Here is a 17,109-nt window from a genome sequence, read left to right on the forward strand (position 1 = left end):
GCTCCTCGCTACCTATTTGAATATTTAGGCCGGCCGTTGACGCGACTCGCTCGCTTCGCTCGCTTGGCTCGTGCGGTAAGTAGTTCAAAAGTTAACCTAACACGCTCGTCGCTTCGCTCCTCGCTACCTATTTGAATATTTACGCTGGCCGCTACCGTGACTCGCTCGCTTCGCTCGCTTGGCTCGTGAGGTAGTTCAAAAGTTAATAAATATTTTCTACTCCGGGAGGCTGTCAACCCTCGAAGTTGCGCGGTGCGCGGGCAGCAAGCAGCCCGCGGTGCCGTCTTTTGCCGATGCTATTCAATTACCCTTCCTACTATGGAAATTTTCATACAAAATTTTCGAAAAAAAAAAATTTCGCTTTTTAGCAAAAAATTTTATGTGCCTGGAAGCGGACCAAGTTTTTAAACATTTTTTACCTTGGTGACCCCAACCTAAGTGCCACCAGTTCAGAGAGCCGTTGAATTTCGTGATGTATGGAAAATGAAAACCGGGGGTCTGAGAGAAATTCTGAGTATGCAGTTTTGTAAATCTGACCAATCAGAGCACAGAAGTCAATTTTCAGACCGATCGTGACGAAACCGGCGCCACCATCTTGCTTTGAAAAATTGGCCATTTTTTGAAAAAAAAATTACGTCCAATTTGAAATTTCTCGATTGCCCTGGTAGAACCCCATCTTCCTGATCATTTTTTAGTTCTACACCCCCCACCTATCTTGCGCCGTTTCAGAGAGCCGTCCAATTTTACGTTGTATGAAACTCGGAAACCAGCTATGGAAACTCGATTATGAGTATGCCACCTCAATGTGCGGCTCGATTAAAGCCCCTGTGCCAAGTTTCATTGCGATCACACCAGCGATGGCCGTTTTAGAATTTGTATGGCGGCGGCCATTTTTTCCGCCATTTTGAATTTTTTTTGCACTCTGTGGTAATTGCTCGAGGTCTACTCCAAGTTTAGTTCGAGCACCCCAGATGTAGCTGCTACCGTTTGCGCGGGCCGTTGACCGTCTTCGAGAGATGAGGGAAAGTTTAAGATTTCGGATTTTTCTGGATATCCTGGGAGCTGGGCGAGTACGAATGCGTCATTGGTGTATTTCTCCATTGCACCACCTCGGCTAAATTTACGTTTTTATGTTTGCGCCAAAAATGGAAAAATTCCAAAATCGAGCGTCCCACTACGGCTCCCTGGTAGCGACCCAGGGTGGTGATCATTTTTAGTTCCGGGACCCCCCACCCAACTCGCACCGTTTCCGCGGGCCGTTGGAGTTTACGTTGTATGGAAGTTGGAAACTGGGGCCCGGAGCCACTCGAACGGGGCACCGATCGATTCGCCGGCTCGAATAGAGCACGTGTGCCAAATTTGAGACGTAAGGATTCATAAACGGCGATTTTGGCAAAGTACGGCGGCCATCTTGTTTTCGCGAAAATCCCCATTTTTCCACCACCCCTGGTAATCGCCACCAGTTCCGAGCATTTTTTGTTCAGACACCCCCCCTCCAAGTGGCACCGTTTCTGCGCACCTCCAGGGGTCCACTCTCTTGTCCAGGGTGTTGGAGATGTCAATATTTTTCCGGTGGTCACTCGGCGCACCTCTACACGATCACGTCGAAATCCCCCCAACTTTCCGCGTAGTTTCCGAGAAACCCGATGTCAGTCAGTCAGTCAGTGGTAGTGTAGCTTTATATATTATAATAATAGTATAGATTTTATTTAAAATGTATCGACGTATTAAATTAATTTACTAAATGGTAATTTAGATAACAAACGTAATTTACAAGTTAATTTGCTTTCACGAGTTCCGATAATTGACTATTCATTCAGAACAATGATTGCTCAGTGATAAATGCATACCGGTTTACCGTTTATGAGTTAATTCATTGATGATTTTCAGATTATCAAACGTGTTATTTGTTTTTAAACTAATCAAGCGCAAATTTACCAAAGTCTCCTGAATTAATGTCTGCTACAGATCTAAGAATACTGTTTATGATAAAAAACATAATCTCTACTCACCATAATCTACTCTAAAATAAATCTGTTTATCATTATAAAATGCCGCTATTGTAAACATGTATATCAGATATACAAGATTGATACCGCATTCTTGCAAAGTTGCAAATGTTATTCGATACTTTATATTCTAGACTCCGCCCTCGGTGACCTGTAGTGATTAAAAATTTAAATAAGCTACCCTTACGGCGTATAGAAATAGCCATAATTTCCTACCCGCTACACAATACACATGCAATAAGGGTGGGGTGCAGGTGACAGCGTGGCCTTGACGTTGCATAAGTGGTATGGCCCAAGAAAGAATTATTTACATATTATCTTTTCCGAATTCATTATAGGAATCGATAAGATCTTATGTATGCCGGTTCGCTCGTCAAGTTTGACGTGATGTTAGGAAATAAAGCATTGTTTGAGTTTTGCACAAACATCTCTGGCAATGAAAAATGTTAAGGCTATGTTATGTCATGCTGCTATTTTTGTAATATTTGGATGGTATTCTAAGCTGTATAATGCAATTTTTTGACATGCATAATAGTGTTATTTAATACAATAAAGAAGAATTAAAACTCTTAAATAAATATTCCGGAAAATCTACTACTTACTTATTTAAGTGTTGAATGAAATTATCCTCTGATGCATGCCTTTTAAAATGTTGAAGTTGTTGTTGTAGTTGTTTCAACGATAGCTGACTTACATCAGAATTCATATAAAATTTTCCAAATAAAATATGCTTTTTTCTAAAAGGTAAATTATTTAATACACTTAGAATCCAAATACCAAGAACGTAACGTTCTTGATATTTGTGGTTAGGTAGAAAATTCACAAATTGTTTTAACATTTTGATATTCCAGAAGTTGCTTTAAAATCATCTATTTAAAAATGGCTGTTGCTAGTTGCTATTTATACAGCAAATCGCCTTCAGTTCATACCTTCCACTTTTACTGCATCTTCCGTTTCATGTTAATAATAGTGTAAGGTAAAGTAATCGCCACTTAACGATGCAGGGTTACCCGTCACTGCCTGAACAGCCACTTGGCCGCTATAATTAAAAATTGATCTAATTTCCAAGCTCACCTTGAAATTCAAAGTATCGGATAACTTTGGCGTGCTTTCTTTTGGTATTCAAGGTGATTGCGATTTCATTTTCAGCGTTCCTGACATAAATGGGTCGGAAATGTTGGTTGTAATATTGCTTTGCTTGGTTTCTTTCTTTGTAAAGTTTTTATTCATTCATCCGTCGATAGAGCGTTAGTATTTCATATTTATGTTGAAATTAAAATTCAACATTCCGCCCACGGCGTAATAAAAGACAATTCCCTCAGGGATGAGGTGTTTCACAGCGGGAAAAAGTAGCCTTTATCACTCTCTAGCCTTAATATCTCCAGACAAAAATCTAATCTTTAAGTCGTATTTCTAGTTCCTATGCCAGTAGAATGTTTGTTAAACGTTTTAATTTAGAAGTTAGTACCTACATAAAACTTTTTGCGCACACGTGCTCATTCCCCACATAATTGAGCAAAATATTTAATTTGGTCATTTAATAGTAATGGACCCAATTCGGAGTAGTTTTATATGCATGTCCCAATTAAGCGAATCAGCGCTTGCCGCATATTGATGGAGAATTCGGAGTCGAAAGAATAGGTAGCTTCAATTAAAATGAAGCCGCGGATGCAAGACCAGATTTCCAATGTTTGGTTTCAATTAGCAGAGACTATTGATACCTTTTTTTTTTTTTTTTTTTTTTATAGTGGGGAAATCTTCCAAAGATACCCACGGCCCCCGGGGAAGGAGCCGTGGGTTATGTCGGATTCTTACCGACTAAAACCCCACTGTGTTCCGTCGAGCCGCTTTAATGAGGGGGCCGCGGGTATTTGTTAGAATTCTTCCGCAACCCCCTCGGCGGCAGCCCATCTCCAGGCCAGGCGCAAGCCAAGAACAGGAAAGGTGATTTGCCTGCTCTTCCCTCCCGTTGGCGGCATGAGCGGGACACGTCTCAAGTCGCCTCACCGCACCGGACGATGGATTACATTCCCCGTTCCACCGCCCGGCGCCCTTCGTCAAGGAGGCACGTTGCGACCGTGTAAAGCGGCCGCAACACGGCGACGACGCCCAATAAGACGTCTGCGCCGGATCGGGTCCGCGTGAGGATCCCTCTCGCGCACCCGCTCTGCCTCCTCTTTCTGCGAGATCACACTCTCCGAGAATGCGATCACCGCACGCCAGGATCTGTCGCCATCCACCATTGCGCGAACAACGGAGGGTAGAGAGAGATCCGGCCCGATTATCGCGACTAAGCGAGCACGGGGCTCGGCCCACGCGGGGCACACGACAAGGGTGTGATCAGCCGTGTCCTCCGGGCAGGCACACCAGTGGCAGACCATGCTGGGTTCCCTCCTCGCGACTTTACACAGGTACCGCCCGAAGCAGCCGTGCCCGGACAGTATCTGCGTAAGGCGGAAGGTTATGGCCCCGTGCCGCCTGTCGCACCACTCTTGGAGGACTGGACGTATGGCCGCAACCGTCCTCTCACCCGCGCTGGGCTCCTCGAGCCGGCGTTCCCACTCCCGGAACCGCCGCTCGACAGCCTCGGCCCTCCACTCCTCTACTTCCTCGTAGGAAGGATTCACCCCATGTGACCTAGACGCCGAGACGCGGCGATACACGTCCGCTAGCATCTCGGCGTCCAGATCCCATGGCGGCGTTCCGGCCATTACGCAGGCAGCCTCGAAAGACACCGTGCGGTATGCCCTAACTACCCTGAGCGCCATGACCCGCTGCGGCCTCCGCAAGAGGGGTCTGGTACGGGCGCTCAGGGTGTCTGCCCAGATGGGGGCCCCGTAGAGGGCCATGGAGCGGATTACGCCAGTGTATAGCCGGCGACACCCACCCCCAGCACCTCTAAGGTTTGGCAGCAAACTTCCCAGTGCTCCGGCCGCCCCTACAAGACGGGGGGCGAGGCGACGGAAGTGCTCCGTAAACCTCCATCGGCTATCCAACACGATGCCTAGGTATCTCATGGTGGTGGTGACCCTGATCGCTACCCCATCCACCCGGATCTCTGAGCCTGCGCTATGCAGCCTCCGGCGACCGGGAAAGAAGATGGCTTCGGATTTCTCCAGCGCCACCCGTAGTCCCAACCGCCGGATGCGGCACACCACCTGCTCAACTCCCGTGGTAGCTAATAAAGCTGCCTCCTCATATGTAGCCCCACGCGCAGTCACCAGAGTATCGTCGGCGTAACAAGTTACGCCAACACCTGGGAGGTTAGTGGCGCGCAGGACCCAGTCGTACCCGATGTTCCACAGAAGAGGCCCGAGGACCGACCCCTGTGGGACACCGCACGACATTTCCCTCTCACTCCATCCATCGCGGGTTGGATAGGCAACAGTCCTATCTGATAGGTATGACCGCAGCAGTCGCACCATGTAGCCCGGCACGCGATGATAGTGGAGAGCTTGCAGGATACTGCCCCACGGTAGGGTATTAAACGCGTTGGCGATGTCCAAAGACACCGCCAGGAGGACTTCTCCACTAGCGGCCGCATCTTCTGCGGTGGCTCTCACGCGAGATATCGCGTCGAGTGTTGACCGACCACGGCGAAAGCCGAACTGGTTCCCGCTGAGGTCTGGTCCCACTCCCTCCAAATGGTTGACGAGGCGAGCTGCGAAAACGCGCTCAAAAAGCTTGCTCACCTCGTCAAGCAATACAATAGGCCTGTACGCTGAGGGCGAATCGCGCGGGCGCCCCTCCTTTCTTAACAGGACCAAATTCCCTGTCTTCCACCTACGGGGAAATTGGCCCCGCTCAAGGCAAGCCGAAAACAACCGCTCCACACGGGGCCCGAGGGCTTCCAACGCTAGCACCCACGCTCGACCAGGTACCCCGTCAGGTCCAGGAGCAGTGTTTTTCCCTTTAAGCCGCGTAACTGCCGCCTCCAACTCCTCATGGGTAACGGCAGGGATTTCTTCTGCAAGCTCCTCCTGTGACGCAGGTGTCGCCGCCATCGGCGGGGGAGAGTATCTTCCTCGGTCCGGGAACAGAGACACCACAACCTGTTCTAGCAGACGGGGCTCGAGAGACTGAGACAGGGGCGGAGCCCACGGGCGGAGCTTCTGCCTCACCCGTTTATACGGCCGACCCCACGGCACCCGGTTCAGACCCTCGAGCATCTCTTCCCATGCTCTATCCTTGGCGCTGCTGATTGCCTCTTGCAGAGAGGTAACGCACTCCCTGTAGGAGGCATACAGTTGCGCTTCCTCCACTTCATCCCGTCCACTCCGGCGCCGGTGCCTGGTGTACGCCCGCCTCGCAGCCACGCAGGATGCGCGCAGCTGGGCAATTTCGGCGGACCACCAATACATCGGTCTTCTGCGCGGATTCGAGCGAACTCTACTCATGGCCGCATCACACACCTGCGCCATGGCATCAGCCATCCACGCTGCATCGTCCTCTACTGTTGTTGCGATCCGCGGTGCAGGGATCCATGCCTGAATAATGGCAGCCTCAATTAGGAGTTCCTTATCGAGACTACGAATCGACCAACGCGGACGTCCACCATTTAGGGAAGGCTCACCGCGAAACGCGGATGGCGCAGAGACGCTGAAGCGGATGTATCTGTGGTCCGACAGCGTTTCCACATCAGTAACAACCCTCCAGTCAGTAATTCGCCTTGCAAGGGGGGGGCTAGCGAAGGTGATGTCGACGATGGAGCCCCCTCTTTGCCGCACGCAGGTAAGCTCACTCCCGCGATTTACGACCGAGAGATCAGCCGCGACCGCCCACTCCTGCAGCACCGCACCCCGCGCATTTCTCACCGATGATCCCCATGCCATTGATTTGGCATTGAAATCTCCGGCCAGAAGCACGGGCTGCGAAGGAGCTAGGTCAATCAGTTCCCCCAGATCTGCCAAGAACCGCTCGAATTCATCCAGGCCACGGTTGGGAGAGAAGTAGACCCCGATCACTGTGTTACCCTTGATCGAGGCCGAGACACAACCCCGCCGCCGGACTACCCTTTCCATTACTGTGCCGCCCTGCGTTACGAGCGTCACCAGTCCATCCAAGTCAGCCGCCCAGTTGTCCCGGGACGGTACGAAATAGGGCTCAGCCACCACCGCCACATCTATCTGCCACTCCGCCAGACTCTGGAGAAAAAGATCCTGGGCTCCGGCGCAGTGGTTGATATTGCCTTGGAGGAAATGGAGTAGAGCCATTACTGCGTTTCCATTTCGCTAACCATCACATTCGCCTCGACGGGCGCGGGACAAGGACACGGCGCGGTACCTGGACCATCGCGTCCCCGATTTCCTCTTTTCCGCTTGGGAGCCTTGCAAGCTGGGCCCCCGAGCCGATGGCCTGCCGGTAGCTTGGCCTCGGAGCATAGAACGCAGCGAGCGGCGGAGGCAGAACATTCCCCGGCCTTGTGGCCTGTTTCTCCACATCGGAAACAGACGTTGCTCCTATCTACGAGCGAATTGCACTCGGCTCTTACGTGCCCCACCTCTAGGCAGCGGAAGCAACGCTGTGGCTTCACCTTGCCAAGCGTGACACTTGCAGAGATCCACCCTACTTGGATACGGCCTACCTGTGCCACCTTCTTTGCCGCGGCTATCGGGCAGCTCACCCAGGCTGAAGTCGAGCCGCGAGAGCCCACGCGCAGTCCACTACACTTAACGTGTTCTGTAGGGCATTCTCCTGCCCGAGAAATCGCAGCCACGACATCTTCAACAGCCGCCGAGTCGTCCAAGCCGATGATGTGCACTTCAGCGCATTTCACCGGCCTGGAAACCTTGACGGTGCCTTCGTCCCAAATCTCCCGCAGCTTTGCAGCGAGAGCATCTGCCTCCTTCGAGCTTGCGGCACCAGGGACTTCTAAGATCCTTGCCCCAGTCGCGGCACGCTTGAACCGCAGCGCACCTACACCGATTTCCGCCAAATCAATCTTTTGGCGTGATCCAGCCATTATAGAGGCATAGGTGACGCCTTGCTCCACTGCGCCTGGCTGCAGAGCAATAACGACAGCCGAGGACGAAGGATTGCGCAACCTCTGCGCCCTCGAGCGCACTCGCGCCGGCCCCTTTTTCTTTTTCGCCTTGCCCTTCTTTCCGACGACCGTCCATTCCTGCTCCAGCCGTGGCTGGAACTGGGGAGCAGAAGAAGTGGTGGGCACAGCCTTGTCAGCTGGCTTGGTCTTTTCCGGCTGCCGTGCAGCCTTCCCCTTGCCCTTCCCCTTGGCTTTTGCAGCTGGACCCGGTTTTGCAGGCTGCGCAGCAGGCTGTTCCGGTTTTCTCGCCTTTGCTGGAGCAGCACCTTTCGCTGGTGCCCCATTAGGGGGCTTTGGCGGCGGGAGAGGAGGAAAGTCCTCGGTTGGGGCTTGCCCAACCGCCATTCCCTCAACCCTGCCATCCCCCGCCAATGGGGGCCTTACACACCTTTTTGGAGGCAACTCCAACGCTTCTAACCGGGCGTCCACCATTCCCCCGACCTGCCGCAAAATCTCCGCGGTCAGATCAGAGTCCACTCGCGTTTGCATGGGCTGTGCGGTCCCTATGATAGCCCTAAGCTCTCCCATCTCTTTTCGGAGGCCCGCGATTTCCGCCTGTAACTGGGTGTTCGCAGCTTGCAGCTGCCGCGTCTCCTCTGATGCAGTACGCTGTGCAAGAAGCACCGCCGCTTCTTGAATGGTGTCCGAGGCTTCCTTGAGGGAACGTTTGAATGCCACCCTTAGGTTTGTCGATTTTGCACGCACCTGCTCGATGGCATCCAGGCTCTCCTCTATACGGCGTTGGAGGGCCGCGGCAGAATCGTCGGCAAGACGTCCGTCCCCAGTTTCTCCAGCGCGGGAGGTACCGGCTCGAGAGGCTCGGGTGACCTGCGTTTCCTCGCTAGCCTCGAGCTCCGATTCCCTCCGTACGCGCGACAAGGCCTTCCTAGCGGCTGTCATGTCCGCTAAGGTCTTTCTTGCAGAGGCTGTACCTGCACAGAATCCCGCTGCTGCAGCCCCTCGCCCTTTGCCCCTTTTCGAGGCTTTCTTGGCCTGCCGCGTTCGGCCTTCTTCCGTGGAGGAGCCTGAGCAGCTCGCTCCAGAGGACCGCTTTCGCTTGGCCCACAGTCTATCCTCCTCATATGACTGGACCGTCATGAGACTATCTACGGACGTTGCCGTGGACAACCCACTGGGTCCAGTCTTCCTCCTTCTGGTTTCAACACGCCCCGTTTGGGTGCGCGCCTCCACCCCACGTTCCGTTTCGCTAAGCTTATCGGTCTCCGTTAGTCGTTTGCCAGTGGTCAGTTTCTCAGTAGCATTAGGGCCTGATGCATCACCCATATGGCGGCCAGTGCCCCCTCCAGAATACGATGGGGCTGACGGTACTGTCCCGTCGGGACAGTCCCGTGAGGGATTCTCCACACTCGAAGCGAGGTGGTACCCTCCTGGAGTAGTTTTAGTTTTATTGACCTCCATTTTTGCTTTTTTTTGTTAACCAGGGGGCGCTCCCCTGAGACATCTCTATCTGCCGGATTCCCACCGACCATTCATCCTCTCGCCGAGTGTCACTGACTTAGGATTGGGGTAATTTTTATAGGGGTTGTCTTTCCCGCAGTCCCGAAGAACTCCCGGCCCTGTCTGCTATCCTGCGAGCAAAAGCTCCGCTGGCCCCTTTGAGCCACAGACACGCGCCAAAGCGCCATGCATCTCCTATTTACTCTTCTAATAAGAGAGGTACAGAGAGCAACCAGCTCGGTCCATATTCGCTTCACTCAAGGTGCTGGCTTGCACCCCAAGCTACTGAGCCCCTCCGCCGCGACAAGGCTTGGACCACGGGGGGGAGACTATTGATACCTGTGAAAGTTCAGTTTTGAATTGCAAATATCGAAGTATAAAGTTGTGCATATCGTATCTATCATAACGTATCTATATTGTATCATAACGATCTGCAGTTTTGTTTGTTTTTAAGATTCAAATCTGATAAAATTCAACATGCTCTCTGGTATATTGAACGTACCAGGTAACGAATAACGAAACATAAAATGTTTTTAAAAGCTCGAAGTCGGGCAAAGCTCTACATCAGGATTATCGCGCCAATAAATAATCCTTGCTGGAATAAAACGGAGAACCTAGAATGGCCAAGGCATTAAAACAGTTCCTTTGCACAATTGTACGCTAAAGAAAACATTAAGGTTTTATACCGTCTAGGTAAGTTGGCTAGAAACTGCCGGGAAGCATGCAATAGCAATGTTATGTTTCAATTGTCTACGTGACGTATATGAGTAGGTAATTGAATGTCTTGATGTACTAGTCGCGATATATTCAACTTTTGGCCTTAGTTTTGAAGTAAAATGTAAACACATACTCGATGTGTTTGGACAAAACCATTGTAATATTTCACATACCTATCAATGAATGAATGAATGAAATACTCTTTATTGTACATACACAGTAGTAAATTTTGTTACATAGATAAGATAGCTTATAATATAGATGTACAAAGAGCGGCTTTATCGCTCGTGAGCGATTTCTTCCAAGCAACTCTATGTATGTATAGATATAGTGAGCAAGAATTAAAGAGTAGAGTAAGACAAGGAAAGAAGAAAGAGTAAACATAGAAAAGAATTATACATAATGAAGGACACATAAGTTGATACATTAATATTACAATAAGATTAAAATTATACAGAAGGAAAGCTTAAATTTAGATTTATTTTAATGATTTGTCAGTGATCGAGCGAAGGTAGTAGTTCTTCAATTGACTTTTAAAGGAGTGAAGGGTCTGTGCTTTTCTTTTCGTGACTGGCAAGGAGTTCCACAAGCGGATTGCTTGAACGGAAAAGGAAGAATGGAAAAAATTGGAAGACTGGGAAGGTATATGAAGGGTAAGATTTTCAGCTGATCGTAAGTTCGTATTCCTAGTGCCAAGGAATTCAAAATTAGCTTTTAAGTAGGAAGGTGATGTGGGATTAAAGATAATGGAATAAAGAGAGGCAAGGATATGTGTATTCCGGCGGAGGCGGATGGGGAGCCACTGAAGTCTTGACCGAAATTCCGAAACATGGTCATACTTGCGCAGACCATAAATGAACCGCACAGCAAAATTTTGTAACCGCTCAAGTTTATTAAGTTGTTCTTGAGTTAGATTAGTAAGACATACGTCAGCGTAGTCTCAAGGATTGGCAGAAGTAAGGATTGGGCCAGCAAAATTTTGGTGGGAATGGGAAGCAAATTACGCAATCGACGCAAACTAGAGGCGGCAGCAAATACTTTGGAACTTATGTTTTTAATCTGCTGAGACCATGACAAAGTTTCGTCTAGTATAATACCGAGATTTTTAACAGATTTACTGTAAGGAACAGTAGTACCATCAAGTACAATCGGTGGCAGAGTCCAATTAATCCTAGAAAGGAGACTTTGGCTGCCAAATATAATTGTTTGAGATTTTGAAGGATTTAAACTCAGCCCAAAAGATTTACTCCAATCAGATATGTGTGAAAGGTTACGTTTTATACAGTTCACAGCTTCAGGTAAATCAGTCAAAGTGGCTTGTGAATAAATTTGGAGATCATCAGCGTATAGGTGATAATGTGAGGTCAGTCTTGTGGTAACACAATTTATAAAAATCGCAAATAAGAGAGGTGATAGAACGCCCCCTTGTGGTACACCAGCACTTACGTCACACCAGGAAGAAAAAGTATTTTCAACCTTAACGCGTTGTCGACGGCCGTGCAAGTAGGAACGAAACCATTCTATTGCCACAGGGGATATATTGACGGAAAGCAGTACACTCAACAATACATCATAATCAACTGTATTGAACGCATTGCTAAAATCCAACAGTGTCAAAATTGTAAGCTCTTTGTTATCCATTCCTCGACGTATGTCATCAGTAATTTTCAAATATCAATATAGGAATATGTCGGAAAATCTACTAGTTACTTACAAGTAGATTTTCCAGCAGTCAATACTGCTGATAGATTTAGGGTCTTGATATTGGAGCTTCGTACATTTCCGACTATATCCTTAATTATTATATTATCTATATAATTTTCTAGTTCTCTTTTCTTATCTTCTCTTTGGGAGGAGTATCAATTGGCCAATAACTGCAAGTATTTGAAAATTATTGTATTTATAAATGATAAAATATACAATATAGGTACATGCCTTCTACAAATATTGCTATTTTCAGTTGGAAACAAAAAACAATAGAATATTTTCCTCTTAATTGCGTTTCATAGACGCCTGGATTACAACGCACGACTCACGAGGCATGAGGCACGGTAATTGGCTTATTCTCGTATACATAAGGTTTTAAATTACATAAGCAATTGACTAATAAAAACTGTTTAAAACGTACCAACGTCACCATTATTTCATTCAACAATAAGTTTAATATTAACACAGAAATCTATACTATACTAAATACTAATATTATAAAGCTGAAGAGTTTGTTTGCTTGAACACGCTAATTTACGCTAACACGCTATATCATATTGTATTGTCACGCTAAGACCAATAGGAGCGGAGAAATGCGGGCAAAACCATGGGGCACAGTTCGTTTAAGATATTCAGTCTCAACTAGTGTTGCCCAAATTCAGTCTTGGTCTTGCAGTCTTGGTCTTGTTCTTGCGTTTTTGCAAGATCAAGACCAAGAACAAGACCGCGTATTTTTAGCAAGACCAAGACCAAGACTGACCGTGCAAGACTTGAGCAAGAACAAGACATAGCCTGCAAGACTCTTGCGTCTTGCAGCTAGGACTTTGATTTTTCGAATTTCTTATCAAATCTTCAGTTATTTATTAATCTGCTTGATCTTTACCATGGCTATGTTAATTCAAGCTCACAATGTTCCAATTGTAATACGTTTTTCTAAGATTTAAAGTAAACTTTAATAAATAGTAATACCTAGACTAATAGGTAATTGCAAGACTTGCAAGACTCTTGCTGCAAGACCAAGACCAAGACCAAGACTGAGAGCGCAAGACCAAGACCAAGACCAAGACCAGGTGTATTGGCGCAAGACCAAGACCAAGACCAAGACCAGGTGTATTGGCGCAAGACCAAGACCAAGACTGGCTAAGTCTCGTCTTGTTCTTGCATTTGGGCAACACTAGTCTCAACAATATATCTTTAATAACAATAATAGTATGTAAATAAAATCCTTGGAAGATAATCGATAACTTCGAACGGGAATCTTAATGATATGCTCAATATGTCCTACAATGTCTTCTGCTTTTCAAATATGGCATCTTACATAAAAACAGATTCGTCCAGTGCCGTACGAGGATTCACTTTGACTGTTTTTTCTTTTTGTTGTTTGAACTATATATGTATAACTATATGAATATTCAAAATTAGCAAGATTAATTTCTAGTTTTTAACACTGTAATGTAGGTATACAAAATGTCAAATAGTATGCGAGTAAAAGTAGATTGAATAAATTTTAACTTACTTTAATATTGCGGAATTTCCCTATCTCTAAATCTGCGATCGAACCGTGTCTCTTTAAAAATACTTTAAAAATAAAACTGCAGACACTTTTTCATGTTTAAATAGAAATGTGATACAGTTTGCACACTATCTGAATTAAGGCACTTTCTCATAGCGTTAAATTATGTTTGAATTACATTCTATGAATTTTCTTCATAGCTCCATAGTCTTAATTATTATTGAGCCACTATTGCATTGGATTATCTAACTCCCAGAGTATGTTAAACAATTACATATTATGATATTAAGTAATAACTCAGCTACCGGAATCACAGACACAATGAAAATCTATTGTGTCGTGGTCAGATCGGGCCGCTCGGAGCTCAATGGGTTAATACATCCTGTCCCTTTCATTTCCAAGTTATTAACAAACTGTGTTACAAATGTGCTTCCAAATAAAATAGAGTTATAATTATAATAGTTATCACTAACATACCTATAAGTCACTATGTACCTTATACTCGCCCTTTCAAGTAATTATAGATGACAGTAACGCTATCTTTCTTTCAGATAGATTATACTTCGCAACCCTTAAAACCGGATATAAGCCGAAGCCGACTCGAAACAGTAAATACTTCCACATCGAGGATGAGATCGTTTACGAGAACTTCTACTTCGACTTTGGACCTTATCACCTGTGCCATTTGTACCAGTTTTGCAATAAGCTCAACGAGGAACTGGAGAAAAATCCAAAGAAGAAGATCGTATTCTACACGAGTAACAATGAAACGCTCAGACTCAATGCCGCCTATCTTATTGGGAGTTATCAGGTTAGATATTTAATATTTTTCATATAAATAAGCTCATTTTGTTGCCCTTAATCACTACAATATAAAGTCCTCAGTTGAACCTAGCTGTTTGTTCGCTAAACTCAAAAACTGCTGCACCGATTTTTATTCAGTTTTGCGGACAAAACCGCGGACAGACATATTGAAGGGCGTGTCATGCAAAAGGGTTATATTACTAAAGCAAAAATTTCATCCGGTCGACGTCAATTCTTCACGATTGGGGAAAACATACTTTCGCATTTATGATATTAGTGAAATAAAATTGACGACCGACAGTTAAGGTTCACTTATCCATATTGCTTTAGTACAGTTTCGATTTTATGTATACTGAAGTAATCTTTTATGTACGTATATAAATTGTAATGTAATCTTTTATGTACGTATATAAATTATATTATGAAGTTACTTAAAATATAAAATATGTATGTTTAGACAGAGAACTTAGAGTTTCATTATGGCATTTACAATCTAAAAATACTTTTTTAAATCATCAGTTACGTTTGTACAACCGACATGAATTAGGTCACGCACGCACCACACCCTTGCAAGATCGACAAAGTGGTACCTTACCATAATACCACATACTCGCATAATTACTATGAAAACGCGTGTTAGGAGGCACGTGGTTGACTATCCCTTTCGGGTTTTAAATTATTTATTTATTTATTAATTTATAAAATAAAGTATAACAAAAATAATATGTATTACAAAACAGGCATTAGCCTTATTGCTAAGCAGCAATCTGATGGGAAAGGAAATGTATAAGGTTCATGGGATAGTGCAAAAAAATCTAAATTGCCCGTGCCTCGCGGAAAATCCACTCGTTAAACTTCTTCCCTACGATTGGGGTTGATTTATGGAAAAAAATGAGTAGGTAATTTTTTTTTTGACGGTTTTTTTTTAATCACGGATCCTTCGCTATTTTCAGAGCAAAATACATTTATATCCGTGCTGTCGTTTGGGTGTGAAAGCGTTACAGACATACGGACAAACTTTCGCATTTGTAATACGTATTAGTTGGATGTTTTTTCTGCCATTTAAGACGTTGGTTTTTTTTATAGGGGTGAATCTAAAGCGTTTAATTTTGCGAAAAAATTAGCCATCTAACATCCATGAGTATACGAATATAGGTTTTATGTATTCTATCTCTATTCATTGGATAATCGCGTTGCGTGGGAACAAATTGTACACCTACAAAGAAATAAACCAGTTGCTTTTATAATTTTACACGTAGGTACCACAGACGTAATAGAAAATGGCGTAACTGCCTTAAATTACTTCTTTAAACGTGACATTATAACAAATTTTTAGTCATGTTTTCAACTTCCGTACACTTCAAGAGAATGAAATGCGCTTTTGTATAAATATCCTATAGTTATTATTAGCATTCCAACCTCAACTATCGTACCTAGAGTTACTGTAATTTTGACTTCGGAAAAAACAAGCACGTCATTTTAACACAGGAGTATGTATAGTTAAAAATAAAAATAAAAAAGTACGATTAAATAAAATCAAGATATGGTTTTGGACACCTCCAAAAGCATTTGGCAATATATTAAAACAATTAAAACACATTTCACTCATCACCATTAAACCAGTAACGAAATTAAACAACACATTGTCTCTTCATTGTAAACGAACATCAGTTAAAATAATTTACAATCAGCAAAAATACTTCAAGAACAATTACTGAGCTACACAAATAGTATATCAGTCATCAGTGTTCGCGACGCGCAATACAAGGATAAAGTAACTCCTTACAATTCTAATTAGTAAAGTGAACATTAAGACACCATTTAGTAACGGAGCATTTACATCAAACGAAAATAGAGCTAGAACAAGAGCATGCTTTCGTGATATTTTAGTGTAAACGAAAACTCGTATTCCGTATTGTTCATTAACCTTTTCGAACGCATTAAGAGCAACGAAAGAATTCTCTACGTCTGTTTACACTTAAACATAGTGGGGTTAGCATGAGCATTCGCTCGTTTGATGTAAATGCACCGTAAGAAAATCGTCAGTTATTAGTTAAAACAATGTTGAAGTTAGAGATAAAGTTCAGTCGACAAGCGGGGTCATGATTTGCATTGTTACTCTAAGCTCTAAGCACGGATTGTTTTCATTTCTTATTAATTTAACAATTTCTTAACGTCAGCTCCAACTATTGAGTTTATTTTAATAATTAAAGCTAGTGGATCATCAAATATTTGGTAAAATCTGCATAATATACTTCCTCGCTCATACATGTTATGCTGATTAACATGTAAACTGTAATACAAAAGTCCCACTAGATTCGCATCTTATTAAGCTATTGCATAGTTTCTATCGCGGGCCTTGAGCGCGGGGACCGAATCCAGAAATTCCGTAACGAAAAAACCTCACGCTCCCCACTCCGACGAGCACGGAGGTGTGGCTTGAAGGCATAGCATGCAATAGCTTTACCGCGGCAGTCCCCGAGTGCCAAACATCCAAACGTCTTTGTTATTAGTTTTAGTTGTCTTAAACAGTAACATGAAAAATTATCTTCTAGATAATATATCTAGGCAGTTCACCGGGCGCTGTGTACAAGCAGCTGACGGAGGGCACGTGGTCCCTCCTGAACTTTCGAGATGCCTCCGGAGGTCCGCCGCTCTTCGATATATCCCTGTTGGACGTCCTGCAGGGAATAAAGGTGGCACACGATGCCAGGTTCTTTGATTTCGAGCACTTCGACGCCGATCAGTATTTGTTTTATGAGGTAAGTTCATGTGTGTATAGTAATTGTTTTATTTAAACTTCGTATTAATTGGCTAAACGTTGAAGATTGAACTCTCTTCAATCACGAAAAAGAATT

General features: G+C 45.2%; 1 protein-coding gene across 1 annotated transcript in view; it reads left to right on the forward strand.

Annotated features, from left to right (window-relative positions):
• The window catches only part of LOC123703505 (tyrosine-protein phosphatase CDC14 homolog), a 37,113-nt gene that overhangs the window by 16,189 nt on the left and 3,815 nt on the right, over nt 1-17,109 (forward strand). Inside the window, exons 2-3 of the mRNA XM_045651536.1 lie at nt 13,999-14,258; nt 16,807-17,013. Of these exons, the coding sequence (XP_045507492.1) occupies nt 13,999-14,258; nt 16,807-17,013 (467 nt within the window). The remainder of the gene's footprint in view (nt 1-13,998; nt 14,259-16,806; nt 17,014-17,109) is intronic.

Source organism: Colias croceus, chromosome 26 (assembly GCF_905220415.1).
Source record: "Colias croceus chromosome 26, ilColCroc2.1".
Lineage (NCBI taxonomy): Eukaryota > Metazoa > Arthropoda > Insecta > Lepidoptera > Pieridae > Colias > Colias croceus.